Source organism: Crinia signifera, chromosome 1, assembly GCF_055691185.1.
Source record: "Crinia signifera chromosome 1, ASM5569118v1, whole genome shotgun sequence".
Taxonomy (NCBI): domain Eukaryota; kingdom Metazoa; phylum Chordata; class Amphibia; order Anura; family Myobatrachidae; genus Crinia; species Crinia signifera.
Window position 1 is genome coordinate 475,788,210 of NC_139217.1, and position 23,733 is coordinate 475,811,942.

The following is a 23,733-nucleotide window of genomic DNA, read 5'->3' on the forward strand; positions in this document are numbered from 1 at the left end:
AACAGACGTACTGTATATGGAGGATATAAATGACTCCGCAGCAGCGGTACCTGTGCTATTACAGTAACACCAGGGCTCTGGGTAACAGACGTACTGTATATGGAGGATATAAATGACTCCGCAGCAGCGGTACCTGTGCTCTTACAGTAACACCAGGGCTCTGGGTAACAGACGTACTGTATATGGAGGATATAAATGACTCCACAGCAGCGGTACCTGTGCTATTACAGTAACACCAGGGCTCTGGGTAACAGACGTACTGTATATAGAGGATATAAATGACTCCGCAGCAGCGGTACCTGTGCTATTACAGTAACACCAGGGCTCTGGGTAACAGACGTACTGTATATGGAGGCTATAAATGACTCCGCAGCAGCAGTACCTGTGCTATTACAGTAACACCAGGGCTCTGGGTAACAGACGTACTGTATATAGAGGATATAAATGACTCCGCAGCAGCAGTACCTGTGCTATTACAGTAACACCAGGGCTCTGGGTAACAGACGTACTGTATATAGAGGATATAAATGACTCCGCAGCAGCAGTACCTGTGCTATTAGAGTAACACCAGGGCTCTGGGTAACAGACGTACTGTATATGGAGGATATAAATGACTCCGCAGCAGCAGTACCTGTGCTATTACAGTAACACCAGGGCTCTGGGTAACAGACGTACTGTAAATAGAGGATATAAATGACTCCGCAGCAGCAGTACCTGTGCTATTACAGTAACACCAGGGCTCTGGGTAACAGACGTACTGTATATGGAGGATATAAATGACTCCGCAGCAGCGGTACCTGTGCTATTACAGTAACACCAGGGCTCTGGGTAACAGACGTACTGTATATGGAGGATATAAATGACTCCGCAGCAGCAGTACCTGTGCTATTACAGTAACACCAGGGCTCTGGGTAACAGACGTACTGTATATAGAGGATATAAATGACTCCGCAGCAGCAGTACCTGTGCTATTACAGTAACACCAGGGCTCTGGGTAACAGACGTACTGTATATGGAGGATATAAATGACTCCGCAGCAGCAGTACCTGTGCTATTACAGTAACACCAGGGCTCTGGGTAACAGACGTACTGTATATGGAGGATATAAATGACTCCGCAGCAGCGGTACCTGTGCTATTACAGTAACACCAGGGCTCTGGGTAACAGACGTACTGTATATAGAGGATATAAATGACTCCGCAGCAGCAGTACCTGTGCTATTACAGTAACACCAGGGCTCTGTGTAACAGACGTACTGTATATAGAGGATATAAATGACTCCGCAGCAGCGGTACCTGTGATATTACAGTAACACCAGGGCTCTGGGTAACAGACGTACTGTATATGGAGGATATAAATGACTCCGCAGCAGCAGTACCTGTGCTCTTACAGTAACACCAGGGCTCTGGGTAACAGACGTACTGTATATAGAGGATATAAATGACTCCGCAGCAGCAGTACCTGTGCTATTACAGTAACACCAGGGCTCTGGGTAACAGACGTACTGTATATGGAGGATAAAAATGACTCCGCAGCAGCGGTACCTGTGCTATTAGAGTAACACCAGGGCTCTGGGTAACAGACGTACTGTATATGGAGGATATAAATGACTCCGCAGCAGCGGTACCTGTGCTATTACAGTAACACCAGGGCTCTGGGTAACAGACGTACTGTATAAGGAGGATATAAATGACTCCGCAGCAGCAGTACCTGTGCTATTAGAGTAACACCAGGGCTCTGGGTAACAGACGTACTGTATATAGAGGATATAAATGACTCCGCAGCAGCGGTACCTGTGCTATTACAGTAACACCAGGGCTCTGGGTAACAGACGTACTGTATATAGAGGATATAAATGACTCCGCAGCAGCGGTACCTGGGCTATTACAGTAACACCAGGGCTCTGGGTAACAGACGTACTGTATATAGAGGATATAAATGACTCCGCAGCAGCGGTACCTGTGCTATTACAGTAACACCAGGGCTCTGGGTAACAGACGTACTGTATATGGAGGATATAAATGACTCCGCAGCAGCGGTACCTGTGCTATTACAGTAACACCAGGGCTCTGGGTAACAGACGTACTGTATATGGAGGATATAAATGACTCCGCAGCAGCGGTACCTGTGCTATTACAGTAACACCAGGGCTCTGGGTAACAGACGTACTGTATATGGAGGATATAAATGACTCCGCAGCAGCAGTACCTGTGCTATTACAGTAACACCAGGGCTCTGGGTAGCAGACGTACTGTATATAGAGGATATAAATGACTCCGCAGCAGCGGTACCTGTGCTATTACAGTAACACCAGGGCTCTGGGTAACAGACGTACTGTATATAGAGGATATAAATGACTCCGCAGCAGCGGTACCTGTGCTATTACAGTAACACCAGGGCTCTGGGTAACAGACGTACTGTATATAGAGGATATAAATGACTCCGCAGCAGCGGTACCTGTGCTATTACAGTAACACCAGGGCTCTGGGTAACAGACGTACTGTATATAGAGGATATAAATGACTCCGCAGCAGCGGTACCTGTGCTATTACAGTAACACCAGGGCTCTGGGTAACAGACGTACTGTATATAGAGGATATAAATGACTCCGCAGCAGCGGTACCTGTGCTATTACAGTAACACCAGGGCTCTGGGTAACAGACGTACTGTATATAGAGGATATAAATGACTCCGCAGCAGCGGTACCTGTGCTATTACAGTAACACCAGGGCTCTGGGTAACAGACGTACTGTATATAGAGGATATAAATGACTCCGCAGCAGCGGTACCTGTGCTATTACAGTAACACCAGGGCTCTGGGTAACAGACGTACTGTATATAGAGGATATAAATGACTCCGCAGCAGCGGTACCTGTGCTATTACAGTAACACCAGGGCTCTGGGTAACAGACGTACTGTATATAGAGGCTATAAATGACTCCGCAGCAGCAGTACCTGTGCTATTACAGTAACACCAGGGCTCTGGGTAACAGACGTACTGTATATGGAGGATATAAATGACTCCGCAGCAGCGGTACCTGTGCTATTACAGTAACACCAGGGCTCTGGGTAACAGACGTACTGTATATGGAGGATATAAATGACTCCGCAGCAGCAGTACCTGTGCTATTACAGTAACACCAGGGCTCTGGGTAACAGAGGTACTGTATATAGAGGATATAAATGACTCCGCAGCAGCGGTACCTGTGCTATTACAGTAACACCAGGGCTCTGGGTAACAGACGTACTGTATATGGAGGATATAAATGACTCCGCAGCAGCGGTACCTGTGCTATTACAGTAACACCAGGGCTCTGGGTAACAGACGTACTGTATATAGAGGATATAAATGACTCCGCAGCAGCGGTACCTGTGCTATTACAGTAACACCAGGGCTCTGGGTAACAGACGTACTGTATATGGAGGATATAAATGACTCCGCAGCAGCGGTACCTGTGCTATTACAGTAACACCAGGGCTCTGGGTAACAGACGTACTGTATATAGAGGATATAAATGACTCCGCAGCAGCAGTACCTGTGCTATTACAGTAACACCAGGGCTCTGGGTAACAGACGTACTGTATATGGAGGATATAAATGACTCTGCAGCAGTGGTACCTGTGCTATTACAGTAACACCAGGGCTCTGGGTAACAGACATACTGTATATGGAGGATAAAAATGACTCCGCAGCAGCGGTACCTGTGCTATTAGAGTAACACCAGGGCTCTGGGTAACAGACGTACTGTATATGGAGGATATAAATGACTCCGCAGCAGCAGTACCTGTGCTATTACAGTAACACCAGGGCTCTGGGTAACAGACGTACTGTATATGGAGGATATAAATGACTCCGCAGCAGCGGTACCTGTGCTATTACAGTAACACCAGGGCTCTGGGTAACAGACGTACTGTATATAGAGGATATAAATGACTCCGCAGCAGCGGTACCTGTGCTATTACAGTAACACCAGGGCTCTGGGTAACAGACGTACTGTATATAGAGGATATAAATGACTCCGCAGCAGCGGTACCTGTGCTATTACAGTAACACCAGGGCTCTGGGTAACAGACGTACTGTATATAGAGGATATAAATGACTCCGCAGCAGCGGTACCTGTGCTATTACAGTAACACCAGGGCTCTGGGTAACAGACGTACTGTATATGGAGGCTATAAATGACTCCGCAGCAGCGGTACCTGTGCTATTACAGTAACACCAGGGCTCTGGGTAACAGACGTACTGTATATGGAGGATATAAATGACTCCGCAGCAGCAGTACCTGTGCTATTACAGTAACACCAGGGCTCTGGGTAACAGACGTACTGTATATAGAGGATATAAATGACTCCGCAGCAGCAGTACCTGTGCTATTACAGTAACACCAGGGCTCTGGGTAACAGACGTACTGTATATGGAGGCTATAAATGACTCCGCAGCAGCGGTACCTGTGCTATTACAGTAACACCAGGGCTCTGTGTAACAGACGTACTGTATATAGAGGATATAAATGACTCCGCAGCAGCGGTACCTGTGCTATTACAGTAACACCAGGGCTCTGGGTAACAGACGTACTGTATATGGAGGATATAAATGACTCCGCAGCAGCGGTACCTGTGCTATTACAGTAACACCAGGGCTCTGGGTAACAGACGTACTGTATATGGAGGATATAAATGACTCCGCAGCAGCAGTACCTGTGCTATTACAGTAACACCAGGGCTCTGGGTAACAGACGTACTGTATATGGAGGATATAAATGACTCCGCAGCAGCAGTACCTGTGCTATTACAGTAACACCAGGGCTCTGGGTAACAGACGTACTGTATATGGAGGATATAAATGACTCCGCAGCAGCAGTACCTGTAATATTACAGTAACACCAGGGCTCTGGGTAACAGACGTACTGTATATAGAGGATATAAATGACTCCGCAGCAGCGGTACCTGTGCTATTACAGTAACACCAGGGCTCTGGGTAACAGACGTACTGTATATGGAGGATATAAATGACTCCGCAGCAGCGGTACCTGTGCTATTACAGTAACACCAGGGCTCTGGGTAGCAGACGTACTGTATATGGAGGATATAAATGACTCCGCAGCAGCAGTACCTGTGCTATTACAGTAACACCAGGGCTCTGGGTAACAGACGTACTGTATATAGAGGATATAAATGACTCCGCAGCAGCGGTACCTGTGCTATTACAGTAACACCAGGGCTCTGGGTAACAGACGTACTGTATATGGAGGATATAAATGACTCCGCAGCAGCAGTACCTGTGCTATTACAGTAACACCAGGGCTCTGGGTAACAGACGTACTGTATATGGAGGATATAAATGACTCCGCAGCAGCGGTACCTGTGCTATTACAGTAACACCAGGGCTCTGGGTAACAGACGTACTGTATATGGAGGATATAAATGACTCCGCAGCAGCAGTACCTGTGCTATTACAGTAACACCAGGGCTCTGGGTAACAGACGTACTGTATATGGAGGATATAAATGACTCCGCAGCAGCAGTACCTGTGCTATTACAGTAACACCAGGGCTCTGGGTAACAGACGTACTGTATATAGAGGATATAAATGACTCCGCAGCAGCGGTACCTGTGCTATTACAGTAACACCAGGGCTCTGGGTAACAGACGCACTGTATATGGAGGATATAAATGACTCCGCAGCAGCGGTACCTGTGCTATTACAGTAACACCAGGGCTCTGGGTAACAGACGCACTGTATATGGAGGATATAAATGACTCCGCAGCAGCAGTACCTGTGCTATTACAGTAACACCAGGGCTCTGGGTAACAGACGTACTGTATATAGAGGATATAAATGACTCCGCAGCAGCAGTACCTGTGCTATTACAGTAACACCAGGGCTCTGGGTAACAGACGTACTGTATATAGAGGATATAAATGACTCCGCAGCAGCGGTACCTGTGCTATTACAGTAACACCAGGGCTCTGGGTAACAGACATACTGTATATAGAGGATATAAATGACTCCGCAGCAGCGGTACCTGTGCTATTACAGTAACACCAGGGCTCTGGGTAACAGAGGTACTGTATATGGAGGATATAAATGACTCCGCAGCAGCGGTACCTGTGCTATTACAGTAACACCAGGGCTCTGGGTAACAGACGTACTGTATATGGAGGATATAAATGACTCCGCAGCAGCGTTACCTGTGCTATTACAGTAACACCAGGGCTCTGGGTAATAGACGTACTGTATATAGAGGATATAAATGACTCCGCAGCAGCGGTACCTGTGCTATTACAGTAACACCAGGGCTCTGGGTAACAGACATACTGTATATGGAGGATATAAATGACTCCGCAGCAGCAGTACCTGTGCTATTACAGTAACACCAGGGCTCTGGGTAACAGACGTACTGTATATAGAGGATATAAATGACTCCGCAGCAGCGGTACCTGTGCTATTACAGTAACACCAGGGCTCTGGGTAACAGACGTACTGTATATGGAGGATATAAATGACTCCGCAGCAGCGGTACTTGTGCTATTACAGTAACACCAGGGCTCTGGGTAACAGACGTACTGTATATGGAGGATATAAATGACTCCGCAGCAGCGGTACCTGTGATATTACAGTAACACCAGGGCTCTGGGTAACAGACGTACTGTATATGGAGGATATAAATGACTCCGCAGCAGCGGTACCTGTGCTATTACAGTAACACCAGGGCTCTGGGTAACAGACGTACTGTATATGGAGGATATAAATGACTCCGCAGCAGCAGTACCTGTGCTATTACAGTAACACCAGGGCTCTGGGTAACAGACGTACTGTATATGGAGGATATAAATGACTCCGCAGCAGCAGTACCTGTGCTATTACAGTAACACCAGGGCTCTGGGTAACAGACGTACTGTATATGGAGGATATAAATGACTCCGCAGCAGCAGTACCTGTAATATTACAGTAACACCAGGGCTCTGGGTAACAGACGTACTGTATATAGAGGATATAAATGACTCCGCAGCAGCGGTACCTGTGCTATTACAGTAACACCAGGGCTCTGGGTAACAGACGTACTGTATATGGAGGATATAAATGACTCCGCAGCAGCGGTACCTGTGCTATTACAGTAACACCAGGGCTCTGGGTAGCAGACGTACTGTATATGGAGGATATAAATGACTCCGCAGCAGCAGTACCTGTGCTATTACAGTAACACCAGGGCTCTGGGTAACAGACGTACTGTATATAGAGGATATAAATGACTCCGCAGCAGCGGTACCTGTGCTATTACAGTAACACCAGGGCTCTGGGTAACAGACGTACTGTATATGGAGGATATAAATGACTCCGCAGCAGCAGTACCTGTGCTATTACAGTAACACCAGGGCTCTGGGTAACAGACGTACTGTATATGGAGGATATAAATGACTCCGCAGCAGCGGTACCTGTGCTATTACAGTAACACCAGGGCTCTGGGTAACAGACGTACTGTATATGGAGGATATAAATGACTCCGCAGCAGCAGTACCTGTGCTATTACAGTAACACCAGGGCTCTGGGTAACAGACGTACTGTATATGGAGGATATAAATGACTCCGCAGCAGCAGTACCTGTGCTATTACAGTAACACCAGGGCTCTGGGTAACAGACGTACTGTATATAGAGGATATAAATGACTCCGCAGCAGCGGTACCTGTGCTATTACAGTAACACCAGGGCTCTGGGTAACAGACGCACTGTATATGGAGGATATAAATGACTCCGCAGCAGCGGTACCTGTGCTATTACAGTAACACCAGGGCTCTGGGTAACAGACGCACTGTATATGGAGGATATAAATGACTCCGCAGCAGCGGTACCTGTGCTATTACAGTAACACCAGGGCTCTGGGTAACAGACGTACTGTATATGGAGGATAACGGTGTACTCACTTTGAAGCTGTACCTCACAATGTTCTGCGGAGCGTGAGGGTTATTAGCCGTCAGGATACGAGTAAATTCTTCTTTCAATTCCTTTAAACAAACCAACAGCATGAGATCAATTTTGTGGGTTCTGGAGCGGTTACCCAAATCCTGCACTGTACACATATAGGGCCCAATTCGGCAGGGATCGCTAATCAGCAAAATGAGCGATTATCGAATGACTGCGCATGTGTTCTGTATGCATCGTACATGCGCGAGGGTGAATAGCTGTACGGATCATTAATGCAGAGCAGCCGGTGTTTGGGGGGTGGTACCGGTGTGCTTTCTGGGAGTGGTAGATAAAACGTAGGCGTGCCCAGGTGTGACGTCAGTGCCGGCCCCGATCCTGGAGCAGATTAGTGGAATACTCAGTTGCACAGACGTCCTTTCAATGGTTCGGGAGCGGCATATGAATCTGCGAGTGGATAGCGGTCTGCCAGATTTCTCAGTCTGGGCAGCGGCTAACTACTGGCAGTCATCTGAATACCTATCCCCCCCCCCCCCAAGATATCCCCAGGAGGTCCAGCAGCAGAGGCGGAGTCTAAACGTGGAGGTGTTGTTTATGTCCGGCATATAATCCCATGCTGACTGCTAGGAATGGCATCCGCTGCAGTTATTCATAGTAACATAGGGCCAGGGCCATTATCGGGGGGACTGCCTGGACTCGGGGTCTATCACATATCATTTGTCATAAAAGTTCACATTTCCCATGAAGCAATGGTGTGGCCAGTGCTGTGGACAGCAGGCACACGGTGGGCTCGACAAAGGGGGGCCGCCTATTTTGTTTCCCCACAATTTCTGATGGTACAGAATACTCACAGCCTCGGTTAGTTCTAGCTGGTCTGGTGGCTTAACGAGGGTTTTGGCCTGTGTCCATTCATCCGCTCCATCCCCCATGTCTGTGGAGTCATCTTCATCCTACACAATACAGATACCATGAATAAAGACAATATGGAAGCAGAAACTGCAGATGACGAGCCTCAATCAGAGTGGTAGAGTTGTAGGCATCCAATCCCAGGAGTGGGGTGTGGCCTAGTGAGACGGCCACACCCCAATCACACAGGCCTAGGGAGGCGGCCACACCCCAATCCCATAGGCCTAAAGGAGGTGGCCACACCCCAATCCCATAGGCCTAAAGGAGGTGGCCACACCCCAATCACATCCGCCACAGATTTTATAATGCAATAAACCCTAAGAATGATGCTCCTAGAACAGGCTTTCCAAACCACGGTCCTCAAGGCACACCAACAGTGCAGGTTTTAAGCTGTGTACACACAGGGGCGATAGGGGCTGAAATCGCTGGAAATATGGTCGCAGGCAACCATATTGCCAGTGATGGGAGTGCGCAATCCCGTTTTCAGCCCCGTTCTAATCGCTGGTCGCAGGAACATGCTCCTGCGACCAGCTGATTTCCACTGCTGGGCTCCCCCCGGCAGTTTCTTTTTCATCAGCGACCATCTCTAGTCGCTGATGAAAAGGAGACACTGAGCAATATATGGCTGAGCAATATATCTCCCCCGTGTGTACGGGGCTTAAGTGATATCCAGGCTTGAGCACAGGTGGCTTAATTAGTACCTGAGTGATTCTGAGTAAACCATCTGTGCTGAAGCCTGGATATCACTAAAACCTGCACTGTTGGTGTGCCTTCAGGACCGTGGTTTGGAAAGCCTGCCCTAGAGAGAGGGAACAATCTCTAGCATTATAACTGTAACCCACACAAGTGATGTTGGGTTTCAGACAGCTGACAGACAAATTCTAGTCACACAATCAATAGGTCATCAGCAAAAGTTACACATGCATTAGTCAGACACTGACAAACGTTACACATGCATTAGACAGACACTGAAAAACGTTACACATGCATTAGACACTGACAAACGTTACACATGCATTTGACAGACACTGAAAAACATTACACATGCATTAGTCAGACACTGACAAACGTTACACATGCATTAGTCAGACACTGACAAACGTTACACATGCATTAGTCAGACACTGACAAACATTACACATGCATTAGTCAGACACTGACAAACGTTACACATGCATTAGTCCGATACTGACAAACGTTACACATACATTAGTCAGACACCGACAAATGTTACACATGCATTAGTCAGACACTGACAAACGTTACACATGCCTTAGTCAGACACTGACAAACGTTACACATGCATTAGTCCGATACTGACAAACGTTACACATACATTAGTTAGAGATGCCGACGCACTCAATATCCTGACAGCAGACTTTTTTTTAAACCAGCTTGTTCATAGTTTACCTTCCCAGTGTGTATAGGGGGAGAGAAGAACAGTGTTCCGAGTGCAGCGAGGCACTGTACACAAAGCATGGAGAGCGCAGTGTGCCATGTGAGGGGACGCAGCACACTTATATGGTATCCATGTACACATATTCATTTGCTATTGTCTACTGTCAGAGTAATGCATGTAACTGAGCTATAGCGCCCCCAGCGCTGTTACTGCAGGTATAACCTCCAGTCTACCGTCAGAGAAATGCATGTAACTGTGAGCTATAGACACAGCCAGCGCTGTACTGCAGGTATAACCCCCAGTCTACCGTCAGAGTAATGCATGTAACTGTGAGCTATAGCGCAGCCAGCGCTGTTACTGCAGGTATAACCCCCAGTCTACTGTAAGAGTAATGCATGTAACTGTGAGCTATAGCGTACCCACCGCTGTTACTGCAGGTATAACCTCCAGTCTACCGTCAGAGTAATGCATGTAACTGAGCTATAGCGCACCCAGCGCTGTTACTGCAGGTATAACCTCCAGTCTACCGTCAGAGTAATGCATGTAACTGTGAGCTATAGCGCAGCCAGCGCTGTTACTGCAGGTATAACCCCCAGTCTACCGTCAGAGTAATGCATGTAACTGTGAGCTATAGCACCCAGCGCTGTTACTGCAGGTATAACCCCCAGTCTACCGTCAGAGTAATGCATGTAACTGTGAGCTATAGCACCCAGCGCTGTTACTGCAGGTATAACCTCCAGTCTACCGTCAGAGTAATGCATGTAACTGTGAGCTATAGCACCCAGCGCTGTTACTGCAGGTATAACCCCCAGTCTACCGTCAGAGTAATGCATGTAACTGTGAGCTATAGCACACCCAGCGCTGTTACTGCAGGTATAACCTCCAGTCTACTGTCAGAGTAATGCATGTAACTGTGAGCTATAGCACACCCAGCGCTGTTACTGCAGGTATAACCTCCAGTCTACCGTCAGAGTAATGCATGTAACTGTGAGCTATAGCACCCAGCGCTGTTACTGCAGGTATAACCCCCAGTCTACCGTCAGAGTAATGCATGTAACTGTGAGCTATAGCACACCCAGCGCTGTTACTGCAGGTATAACCTCCAGTCTACCGTCAGAGTAATGCATGTAACTGAGCTATAGCGCAGCCAGCGCTGTTACTGCAGGTATAACCCCCAGTCTACCGTCAGAGTAATGCATGTAACTGTGAGCTATAGCACACCCAGCGCTGTTACTGCAGGTATAACCTCCAGTCTACCGTCAGAGTAATGCATGTAACTGAGCTATAGCGCAGCCAGCGCTGTTACTGCAGGTATAACCCCCAGTCTACCGTCAGAGTAATGCATGTAACTGTGAGCTATAGCACACCCAGCGCTGTTACTGCAGGTATAACCTCCAGTCTACCGTCAGAGTAATGCATGTAACTGTGAGCTATAGCGCACCCAGCGCTGTTACTGCAGGTATAAACTCCAGGCTACCGTCAGAGTAATGCATGTAACTGTGAGCTATAGCGCACCCAGCGCTGTTACTGCAGGTATAACCTCCAGTCAACCGTCAGAGTAATGCATGTAACTGTGAGCTATAGCGCACCCAGCGCTGTTACTGCAGGTATAACCTCCAGTGTACCGTCAGAGTAATGCATGTAACTGTGAGCTATAGCGCAGCCAGCGCTGTTACTGCAGGTATAACCTCCAGTCTACCGTCAGAGTAATGCATGTAACTGTGAGCTATAGCACACCCAGCGCTGTTACTGCAGGTATAACCTCCAGTCTACCGTCAGAGTAATGCATGTAACTGTGAGCTATAGCGCACCCAGCGCTGTTACTGCAGGTATAAACTCCAGGCTACCGTCAGAGTAATGCATGTAACTGTGAGCTATAGCGCACCCAGCGCTGTTACTGCAGGTATAACCTCCAGTCAACCGTCAGAGTAATGCATGTAACTGTGAGCTATAGCGCACCCAGCGCTGTTACTGCAGGTATAACCTCCAGTGTACCGTCAGAGTAATGCATGTAACTGTGAGCTATAGCGCAGCCAGCGCTGTTACTGCAGGTATAACCTCCAGTCTACCGTCAGAGTAATGCATGTAACTGTGAGCTATAGCGCAGCCAGCGCTGTTACTGCAGGTATAACCTCCAGTCTACCGTCAGAGTAATGCATGTAACTGTGAGCTATAGCACACCCAGCGCTGTTACTGCAGGTATAACCTCCAGTCTACCGTCAGAGTAATGCATGTAACTGTGAGCTATAGCACACCCAGCGCTGTTACTGCAGGTATAACCTCCAGTCTACCGTCAGAGTAATGCATGTAACTGTGAGCTATAGCGCACCCAGCGCTGTTACTGCAGGTATAAACTCCAGGCTACTCTCAGAGTAATGCATGTAACTGTGAGCTATAGCGCAGCCAGCGCTGTTACTGCAGGTATAAACTCCAGGCTACCGTCAGAGTAATGCATGTAACTGTGAGCTATAGCGCAGCCAGCGCTGTTACTGCAGGTATAACCTCCAGGCTACCGTCAGAGTAATGCATGTAACTGTGAGCTATAGCGCAGCCAGCGCTGTTACTGCAGGTATAACCTCCAGGCTACCGTCAGAGTAATGCATGTAACTGTGAGCTATAGCGCAGCCAGCGCTGTTACTGCAGGTATAACCCCCAGTCTACTGTCAGAGTAATGCATGTAACTGTGAGCTATAGCGCACCCAGTGCTGTTACTGCAGGTATAACCCCCAGTCTACCGTCAGAGTAATGCATGTAACTGTGAGCTATAGCGCACCCAGCGCTGTTACTACAGGTATAACCTCCAGTCTACCGTCAGAGTAATGCATGTAACTGTGAGCTATAGCGCAGCCAGCACTGTTACTGCAGGTATAACCTCCAGTCTACCGTCAGAGTAATGCATGTAACTGTGAGCTATAGCGCACCCAGCGCTGTTACTGCAGGTATAACCCCAGGCTACCGTCAGAGTAATGCATGTAACTGTGAGCTATAGCGCACCCAGCGCTGTTATTGCAGGTATAACCTCCAGTCTACCGTCAAAGTAATGCATGTAACTGTGAGCTATAGCGCAGCCAGCGCTGTTACTGCAGGTATAACCTCCAGTCTACCGTCAGAGTAATGCATGTAACTGTGAGCTATAGCACACCCAGTGCTGTTACTGCAGGTATAACCCCAGTCTACCGTCAGAGTAATGCATGTAACTGTGAGCTATAGCGCACCCAGCGCTGTTATTGCAGGTATAACCTCCAGTCTACCGTCAAAGTAATGCATGTAACTGTGAGCTATAGCGCAGCCAGCGCTGTTACTGCAGGTATAACCTCCAGTCTACCGTCAGAGTAATGCATGTAACTGTGAGCTCTAGCGCAGCCAGCGCTGTTACTGCAGGTATAACCTCCAGTCTACCGTCAGAGTAATGCATGGAACTGTGAGCTATGGCGCACCCAGCGCTGTTACTGCAGGTATAACCCCAGTCTACCGTCAGAGTAATGCATGTAACTGTGAGCTATAGCGCACCCAGCGCTGTTACTGCAGGTATAACCTCCAGTCTACCGTCAGAGTAATGCATGGAACTGTGAGCTATGGCGCACCCAGCGCTGTTACTGCAGGTATAACCCCAGTCTACCGTCAGAGTAATGCATGTAACTGTGAGCTATAGCGCACCCAGCGCTGTTACTGCAGGTATAACCTCCAGTCTACCGTCAGAGTAATGCATGTAACTGTGAGCTATAGCGCACCCAGCGCTGTTACTGCAGGTATAACCCCAGGCTACCGTCAGAGTAATGCATGTAACTGTGAGCTATAGCACAGCCAGCGCTGTTACTGCAGGTATAACCTCCAGTCTACCGTCAGAGTAATGCATGTAACTGTGAGCTATAGCACACCCAGTGCTGTTACTGCAGGTATAACCCCAGTCTACCGTCAGAGTAATGCATGTAACTGTGAGCTATAGCGCACCCAGCGCTGTTATTGCAGGTATACCCTCCAGTCTACCGTCAAAGTAATGCATGTAACTGTGAGCTATAGCGCAGCCAGCGCTGTTACTGCAGGTATAACCTCCAGTCTACCGTCAGAGTAATGCATGTAACTGTGAGCTCTAGCGCAGCCAGCGCTGTTACTGCAGGTATAACCTCCAGTCTACCGTCAGAGTAATGCATGGAACTGTGAGCTATGGCGCACCCAGCGCTGTTACTGCAGGTATAACCCCAGTCTACCGTCAGAGTAATGCATGTAACTGTGAGCTATAGCGCACCCAGCGCTGTTACTGCAGGTATAACCTCCAGTCTACCGTCAGAGTAATGCATGTAACTGTGAGCTATAGCGCACCCAGCGCTGTTACTGCAGGTATAACCTCCAGTCTACCGTCAGAGTAATGCATGTAACTGTGAGCTATAGCGCACCCAGCTCTGTTACTGCAGGTATAACCTCCAGTCTACTGTCAGAGTAATGCATGTAACTGTGAGCTATAGCGCACCCAGTGCTGTTACTGCAGGTATAACCCCAGTCTACCGTCAGAGTAATGCATGTAACTGTGAGCTATAGCGCACCCAGCTCTGTTACTGCAGGTATAACCTCCAGTCTACCGTCAAAGTAATGCATGTAACTGTGAGCTATAGCGCACCCAGCGCTGTTATTGCAGGTATAACCTCCAGTCTACCGTCAAAGTAATGCATGTAACTGTGAGCTATAGCGCAGCCAGCGCTGTTACTGCAGGTATAACCTCCAGTCTACCGTCAGAGTAATGCATGTAACTGTGAGCTCTAGCGCAGCCAGCGCTGTTACTGCAGGTATAACCCCCAGTCTACTGTCAGAGTAATGCATGTAACTGTGAGCTATAGCGCACCCAGCTCTGTTACTGCAGGTATAACCTCCAGTCTACCGTCAGAGTAATGCATGTAACTGAGCTATAGCGCACCCAGTGCTGTTACTGCAGGTATAACCCCCAGTCTACCGTCAGAGCAATGCATGTAACTGTGAGCTATAGCACAGTCAGCGCTGTTACTGCAGGTATAACCTCCAGTCTACCGTCAGAGTAATGCATGTAACTGAGCTATAGCGCACGCAGCGCTGTTACTGCAGGTATAACCTCCAGTCTACTGTCAGAGTAATGCATGTAACTGTGAGCTATAGCACAGCCAGCGCTGTTACTGCAGGTATAACCTCCAGTCTACCTTCATAGTAATGCATGTAACTGAGCTATAGCGCACCCAGCGCTGTTACTGCAGGTATAACCTCCAGTCTACCGTCAGAGTAATGCATGTAACTGTGAGCTATAGCGCACCCAGCGCTGTTACTGCAGGTATAACCCCAGTCTACCGTCAGAGTAATGCATGTAACTGTGAGCTATAGCGCACCCAGCGCTGTTACTGCAGGTATAACCTCCAGTCTACTGTCTGAGTAATGCATGTAACTGTGAGCTATAGCACACCCAGCGCTGTTACTGCAGGTATAACCTCCAGTCTACCGTCAGAGTAATGCATGTACCCCAGCTATGACCCCAGGCTATTGTGTGTATGACCCCAGGCTATTGTCTGATTTTAGCACATGTAAGTCCATATAAGTTACCCCAGCACAGTAACATTACTCCAGACTACAGCAATGTCAGCAATCTCAGTATAGAAGCAGCTCACCCTCCGCCTGGAAATGGCCTTGGTCTGTTTGGGGACGCTCTGTTTCTGAGCCAGAACCGGAGCCACATTCTGCAATGACAGGACAATGGCAGGTGAATAACAGAACACAACATCGCCCATCGGAAGTTACAGGACGCAGGCACAGGTGCGCAGGGCGGACAGAGCGCAGGCACAGGTGCGCAGGGCGGACAGAGCGCAGGCACAGGTGCGCAGGGCGGACAGAGCGCAGGCACAGGTGCGCAGGGCGGACAGAGCGCAGGCACAGGTGCGCAGGGCGGACAGAGCGCAGGCACAGGTGCGCAGGGCGGACAGAGCGCAGGCACAGGTGCGCAGGGCAGACAGAGCGCAGGCACAGGTGCGCAGGGCAGACAGAGCGCAGGCACAGGTGCGCAGGGCAGACAGAGCGCAGGCACAGGTGCGCAGGGCAGACAGAGCGCAGGGACAGGTGCGCAAGGCGGACAGGGTGCAGGGCAATGTTCCCTCTAATTTTACCAAGTCTGTGTGCGGCATAAGATTTTGGCTGCGCAACTTTAGAAGGAAATTAGAATTTTTGTGTGTCACTTATATATAACTGGAAAATGACGTTCAGCATTTGTGTTAACTTTACTTCAAAATTATTTTAAACATTCAAAACACAGCACACAATGTAGTTAATGGGTGAAACACACATTAATTGAGTCCACAACTGCAAAAAGGGACCACTGCTGCTTAGTGCGCTCTGTTGTAATGTCTGTGCGCATGCTCGTCGAGGTGTGTGCGCGCGCACGTGCGCACAGCCTAGAGGGAACACTGGTGCAGGGACAGATGCGCAGGGCGGACAGGGTGCAGGGACAGGTGCGCAGGGCGGACAGAGCGCAGGAACATGTGGGCGTACATACGGGGCGCAGGAACATGTGGGCGTACATACAGGGCGCAGGAACATATGGGCGTACATACAGAGCGCAGGAACATGTGGGCGTACATACAGAGCGCAGGAACATGTGGGCGTACATACAGAGCGCAGGAACATGTGGGCGTACATACAGAGCGCAGGAACATGTGGGCGTACATACAGAGCGCAGGAACATGTGGGCGTACATACAGAGCGCAGGAACATGTGGGCGTACATACAGAGCGCAGGAACATGTGGGCGTACATACGGGGCGCAGGGACATGTGGGCATACATACAGAGCGCAGGAACATGTGGGCGTACATACAGAGTGCAGGGACATGTGGGCGTACATACAGAGTGCAGGGACATGTGGGCATACATACAGAGTGCAGGGACATGTGGGCATACATACAGAGTGCAGGGACATGTGGGCATACATACAGAGCGCAGGAACATGTGGGCGTACATACAGAGCGCAGGGACATGTGGGCGTACATACAGAGCGCAGGAACAAAGTGAGATCTCTATTGCAGTTTAAAAATAATGAAGCCAGTATTTACCCTGCACAGGTTACATCTGCCCCACCTGCAGTGCACAATGTTTTGTCCATTTGAGAAGGAATTTGCCTTCGCGAGTGAACCAGAATAACCCCCTAAGTGTGTTCTTATTAATCCAATGTAATAGATGCACCTGCTCATAATGGAAATTTGGGGCGAGATTTAATGGAGTGCGATTTTTAGAGTTTTGCAAAAAAGTACTAATTTGCACGTTTAATAGGATAAAAAACAAAACGCACTTTTTCCCACGAAAATCGCACATTTTGACCCGTCGATTTTTTATCACACTTCAATTCGCATCCAGATGCTTTCCCATTATAAAGCATACAACTCGCAAATTTAGTAGGGTGCAATTTTGGGTAAGCATTACAAAAATTTTTTTTTTTTAAATGGCGTGTGCTCCGTCCTCCTGAGCATAACCAGCCCTGGGCTTTTAATAAAACGCACATTACCATACCACATTTTCAGGACTAGAATTCGCACATCTTAGTAACTTAAAATCGCTGCATACCGCATTTTTCACCTGCAAATTCAGATTCCGTTAAATAGTCGAATTCTTCAAAAATAAAAAAATGTGAATTTGAAAAATGCGGTAAAGTGCGATACTGGAACCTTAATAAAAATCTTATCCCATTAAATCTCACCTATTATGTCAGTTGATCATATGGTAGTAATGCAATGCATATGTGGTGAAGAGGTTCAGTTATTGTTCACACCAATGCCGGGAATGGGGAAGGAAAGTGATGTAACTGAATGTGGACTGATTGGAGGATAGCTGCAGTACATCAGGAAGTGGTGATCTCTGGGATTTGGCCACGTAACAGCTTTCGCTGTTACACAGAACAAGACCGTTGGCAGGATAACTTGCCATGTAATGCAAACCATACATCATTTTGGTTTAATGTACATGCCAATCTGGTCCATGTACCCCATGGGTCAGAGTCTCGGAGGAACATCTCCTGCACCTTGCTGTATACACGCCAGGCTGCTCTGGGGTTCTACCGTATACTAGAGAGGTGTACCTCACAACTTCAGTGGTGTGTGTGTATGACCCGACAATCACGAGTACCAGCAATGTTATAACAGAACCTGCATAGGATCACGTGTATAAAGTTCTGTGCGTATTCTATGTTCCCCCTGCACATATATGCAATGACAGAGGCAATAACAGTGGCATTACCTGTTTCGCTCTGGTAGGCATGATCTCCCGGGCACAGCAATGCCGATATGTCTGTAATTCCTGGAATCAGTCACTGGCCAAGAGAAGAAAAACAACAATGTGCTATGTCCACTAATATAATTATATATGTAATATGAGGGGGGAGACATACATACAATATGTACAGTACACACAGTATATAAGGGGGGGGGGGGGCATACATATAATATGTACAGTACACACAGTATATAAGGGGAGACATACATACAATATGTACAGTACACACAGTATATAAGGGGGGGACATATATATATAATATGTACAGTACCCTGTAGTATATGAGGGGGAGACATACATATAATATGTACAGTACACGTAGTATATGAGGGGGAGACATATATATAATATGTACAGTACACACAGTATATAAGGGGGGGACATACATATAATATGTACAGTACACACAGTATATAAGGGGGGGACATATATATATATATAATATGTACAGTACCCTGTAGTATATGAGGGGGAGACATACATATAATATGTACAGTACACACAGTATATAAGGGGGGACATGCATATACTATGTACAGTACATGTAGTATATAAGGGAGAGACATACATATAATATGTACAGTACACGTAGTATATGAGGGGAAGAAATATATATAATATGTAGGGGACATACATATAATATGTACAGTACCCATAGTATATGAGGGGGAGACATATATATAGTATGAACAGTACACGCAGTATATGAGGGGGAGATATACATATAGTATGTACAGTACACGCAGTATATGAAGGGGAGACATACATACAGTATGTACAGTACACACAGTATATGAGGGGGGACATACATATAGTATGTACAGTACACGCAGTATATGGGGGGAGACATACATATAGTATGTACAGTACACGCAGTATATGAGGGGGAGACATACATATAGTATGTACAGTACACGCAGTATATGGGGGGAGACATACATATAGTATGTACAGTACACGCAGTATATGAGGGGGGAGACATACATATAGTATGTACAGTACACGCAGTATATGAGCGGGAGACATACATATAGTATGTACAGTACACACAGTATATGAGGGGGAGACATACATATAGTATACAGTATGCAGTACACCCAGTATATGAGGGGGAGACACACATATAGTATGTACAGTACACACAGTATATGAGGGGGGGACATACATATAGTATGTACAGTACACGCAGTATATGAGGGGGAGACATACATATAGTATGTACAGTACACGCAGTATATGGGGGGAGACATACATATAGCATGTACAGTACACGCAGTATATGGGGGGAGACATACATATAGTATGTACAGTACACGCAGTATATGGGGGGAGACATACATATAGTATGTACAGTACACGCAGTATATGGGGGGAGACATACATATAGTATGTACAGTACACGCAGTATATGGGGGGAGACATACATATAGTATGTACAGTACACGCAGTATATGGGGGGAGACATACATATAATATGTACAGTACACGCAGTATATGGGGGGAGACATACATATAGTATGTACAGTACACGCAGTATATGGGGGGAGACATACATATAGTATGTACAGTACACGCAGTATATGGGGGGAGACATACATATAGTATGTACAGTACACGCAGTATATGGGGGGAGACATACATATAATATGTACAGTACACGCAGTATATGGGGGGAGACATACATATAGTATATGCAGTACACGCAGTATATGAGGGGGAAGCATTTATATAGTATGTACAGTACACGCAGTATATGGGGGAGACATGCATATAGTATATGCAGTACACGCAGTATATGAGGGGGAGACATATATATAGTATATGCAGCACACGCAGTATATGAGGGGGAGACATATATATAGTATATGCAGCACACGCAGTATATGAGGGGGAGACATACATAAGGTGACATACAGAATACAGAAGGATAGATAGATACTGTAGATGAGATAGATAGATAGATAGATAGATAGATAGATAGATAGATAGATAGATAGATAGATAGATAGATAGATAGATAGATAGATAGAAGTGATATATGTTACCTGGCACACAAGCTTATCGGGGCAGGAAGTTGATCATCGGTTGCTAGGAGACGGAGGCTTCGCTGCTGTCAGTTGGTTTAAATGCGCGGTGTGATAGGCGAGCGCAGAACACGTGGTGTGGGCATGACACGCTGCGCTGGGCCGGAAGTTGATCTTTTGCTGATGTCTGAGGTTGGTAGATGCTAAATTATAGTGGGCTAAAGGACCTGTGATGACATCACACCCACGTGACCCGCAGTGATCAGTGGGAGGAGTCAATACACTGAGTTCCATTTCCTTCTTCCTTTCCTACTGCAGGCAGGAGCAGCATGTGCTGCGGACTGGGTGTGAGACATCCCAGGTATCAGGTACACCCAGCGGCACCCCCTCCCCTCTCACCTGCCCGGTAGGCACCCCCTACGTCACCTGCTCTTACCACCCACCTTACCCGGCGGAACAAAACACCCCCCACCCCTCCTTCGACGGGCACCTTCTCGCCCGGCAGCACCCTCAGCTCCCGTTCTTACCCTGCACCACCACCCGCACATTCTGCCCCCACACTGTCTGCCCCTGCGCACACTGCCCCCACACTGTCTGCCCCTGCGCACACTGCCCCCACACTGTCTGCCCCTGCGCACACTGCCCCCACACTGTCTGCCCCTGCGCACACTGCCCCCACACTGTCTGCCCCTGCGCACACTGCCCCCACACTGTCTGCCCCTGCGCACACTGCCCCCACACTGTCTGCCCCTGCGCACACTGCCCCCACACTGTCTGCCCCTGCGCACACTGCCCCCACACTGTCTGCCCCTGCGCACACTGCCCCCACACTGTCTGCCCCTGCGCACACTGCCCCCACACTGTCTGCCCCTGCGCATACTGCCCCCACACTGTCTGCCCCTGCGCATACTGCCCCCACACTGTCTGCCCCTGCGCACACTGCCCCCACACTGTCTGCCCCTGCGCACACTGCCCCCACACTGTCTGCCCCTGCGCACACTGCCCCCACACTGTCTGCCCCTGCGCACACTGCCCCCACACTGTCTGACCCTGCGCACACTGCCCCCACACTGTCTGCCCTGCGCACACTGCCCCCACACTGTCTGACCCTGCGCACACTGCCCCCACACTGTCTGACCCTGCGCACACTGCCCCCACACTGTCTGACCCTGCGCACACTGCCCCCACACTGTCTGACCCTGCGCACACTGCCCCCACACTGTCTGACCCTGCGCACACTGCCCCCACACTGTCTGCCCCTGCGCACACTGCCCCCACACTGTCTGCCCCTGCGCACACTGCCCCCACACTGTCTGCCCCTGCGCACACTGCCCCCACACTGTCTGCCCCTGCGCACACTGCCCCCACACTGTCTGCCCCTGCGCATACTGCCCCCACACTGTCTGCCCCTGCGCACACTGCCCCCACACTGTCTGCCCCTGCGCATACTGCCCCCACACTGTCTGCCCCTGCGCACACTGCCCCCACACTGTCTGCCCCTGCGCACACTGCCCCCACACTGTCTGACCCTGCGCACACTGCCCCCACACTGTCTGCCCTGCGCACACTGCCCCCACACTGTCTGACCCTGCGCACACTGCCCCCACACTGTCTGACCCTGCGCACACTGCCCCCACACTGTCTGACCCTGCGCACACTGCCCCCACACTGTCTGACCCTGCGCACACTGCCCCCACACTGTCTGACCCTGCGCACACTGCCCCCACACTGTCTGACCCTGCGCACACTGCCCCCACACTGTCTGACCCTGCGCACACTGCCCCCACACTGTCTGACCCTGCGCACACTGTCCCCACACTGTCTGCCCCTGCGCACACTGTCCCCACACTGTCTGCCCCTGCGCACACTGTCCCCACACTGTCTGCCCCTGCGCATACTGTCCCCACACTGTCTGCCCCTGCGCATACTGTCCCCACACTGTCTGCCCCTGCGCATACTGTCCCCACACTGTCCCCCTTGCGCATACTGTCCCCACACTGTCCCCCTTGCGCATACTGTCCCCCTTGCACATACTGCCCTCTACTGCACAAAATACCCCCATACTGACCCCTTGCGCATACTACACCTACTGCTCAAAATACTACCCACATACTACCCACACTTCTCAAAACACCCCCGGCGGGGCTAGTCCCACGGGCTTCTCACCCCCTGAGCCCCCCCCCCCACTTACCTGGTCATCCTCCCTGCTTCTTACTCGACCGGGGCATGCCCCCCCCCTTACCTCTGTCCTGTCTGGCTGGCACACCACCAGCTTCTCGCCCATCTTGCGGCACCCCTTCCCCCCTTTACTTACCCAGGTACCCAAAATCCTCTGCTTCCTGACGGCATCCCCACCAGCATCTCACGCGGCAGCACACACACACACCCCTTCTTACCCTGTGGCGACCCCTTCTTCCCGCTCGACGGACCACCCCCCACTTTACCTGGCGTGCCCCCTCCCTGCCTGATGGCACCTCCTGCCCGGCGGCACCCCCCGCACTTGCCTGGCGGCACACTCCCCCTACTTACCCAGGCACCCCAAACTCCCTGCTTCTCGCCCATCCGGGGGCAGCCCCTCACTGCTTCTACCTTACTTACCCAGGTGCCCCCTCCTCCATGCTTCTCACCCGCCCGGTGGGCACTCCCCCCTGACCTCTGTTCTTACCACCCACCCCCGTACCTTATCCCGGTGGCACAATTCCCCCCCGCTCGATGGGCACCTTCTAGGCCGTCGGCACCCTCCCCCCCCTGTTCTTACCCTTCGCCACTACCCGCTCCCCCCCCCCCCCCCGGGTCATCCTCCCTGCTTCTCACCCGCTTGGTGGGCATCGCCCGGGGGGATCCCCCGTTGCCTCCATCCTGTCCGGCTGGCACCCCACCAGCTTCGAACCCGGCAGCATACTCCCTTCTTACCCTGTGGAACCCCCTTCTTCCCGCTCGACAGGTACCCCCCCCCCCCCCTTCTTACCTGGCATGGCCCCTTCCTGCCTCTCGCCCAACGGCACCCTCTGCGCTTCTCAACGCTCCCGGCTGGCACCCCGCCCTTCTCACCCTGCCCTTATCAAAACACCCCTGGCGGGACTACCTCTGCGCTTTAACCCCCCTCCACGCGCTTCTCACCCCCTGTGACACCTCCCTTACCCCGTTATCCTCCCTGCTTCTCACCCGCCCAGCGGGCATCGCCCAGGGGCTCCCCCCCTCTTTCCTCTCTCC

General features: G+C 49.7%; 1 protein-coding gene across 1 annotated transcript in view; it reads right to left on the reverse strand.

Annotated features, from left to right (window-relative positions):
- The window catches only part of DNAI1 (dynein axonemal intermediate chain 1), a 292,217-nt gene extending 271,505 nt beyond the window's left edge, over positions 1-20,712 (reverse strand). Inside the window, exons 1-5 of the mRNA XM_083155454.1 lie at positions 20,542-20,712; positions 18,461-18,533; positions 15,852-15,920; positions 8,774-8,872; positions 7,925-8,005 (exon numbers count right to left, since the gene is read on the reverse strand). Of these exons, the coding sequence (XP_083011580.1) occupies positions 7,925-8,005; positions 8,774-8,872; positions 15,852-15,920; positions 18,461-18,481 (270 nt within the window). The 5' untranslated portion in view covers positions 18,482-18,533; positions 20,542-20,712. The remainder of the gene's footprint in view (positions 1-7,924; positions 8,006-8,773; positions 8,873-15,851; positions 15,921-18,460; positions 18,534-20,541) is intronic.
- Between the last annotated feature and the right edge of the window lie 3,021 nt (positions 20,713-23,733).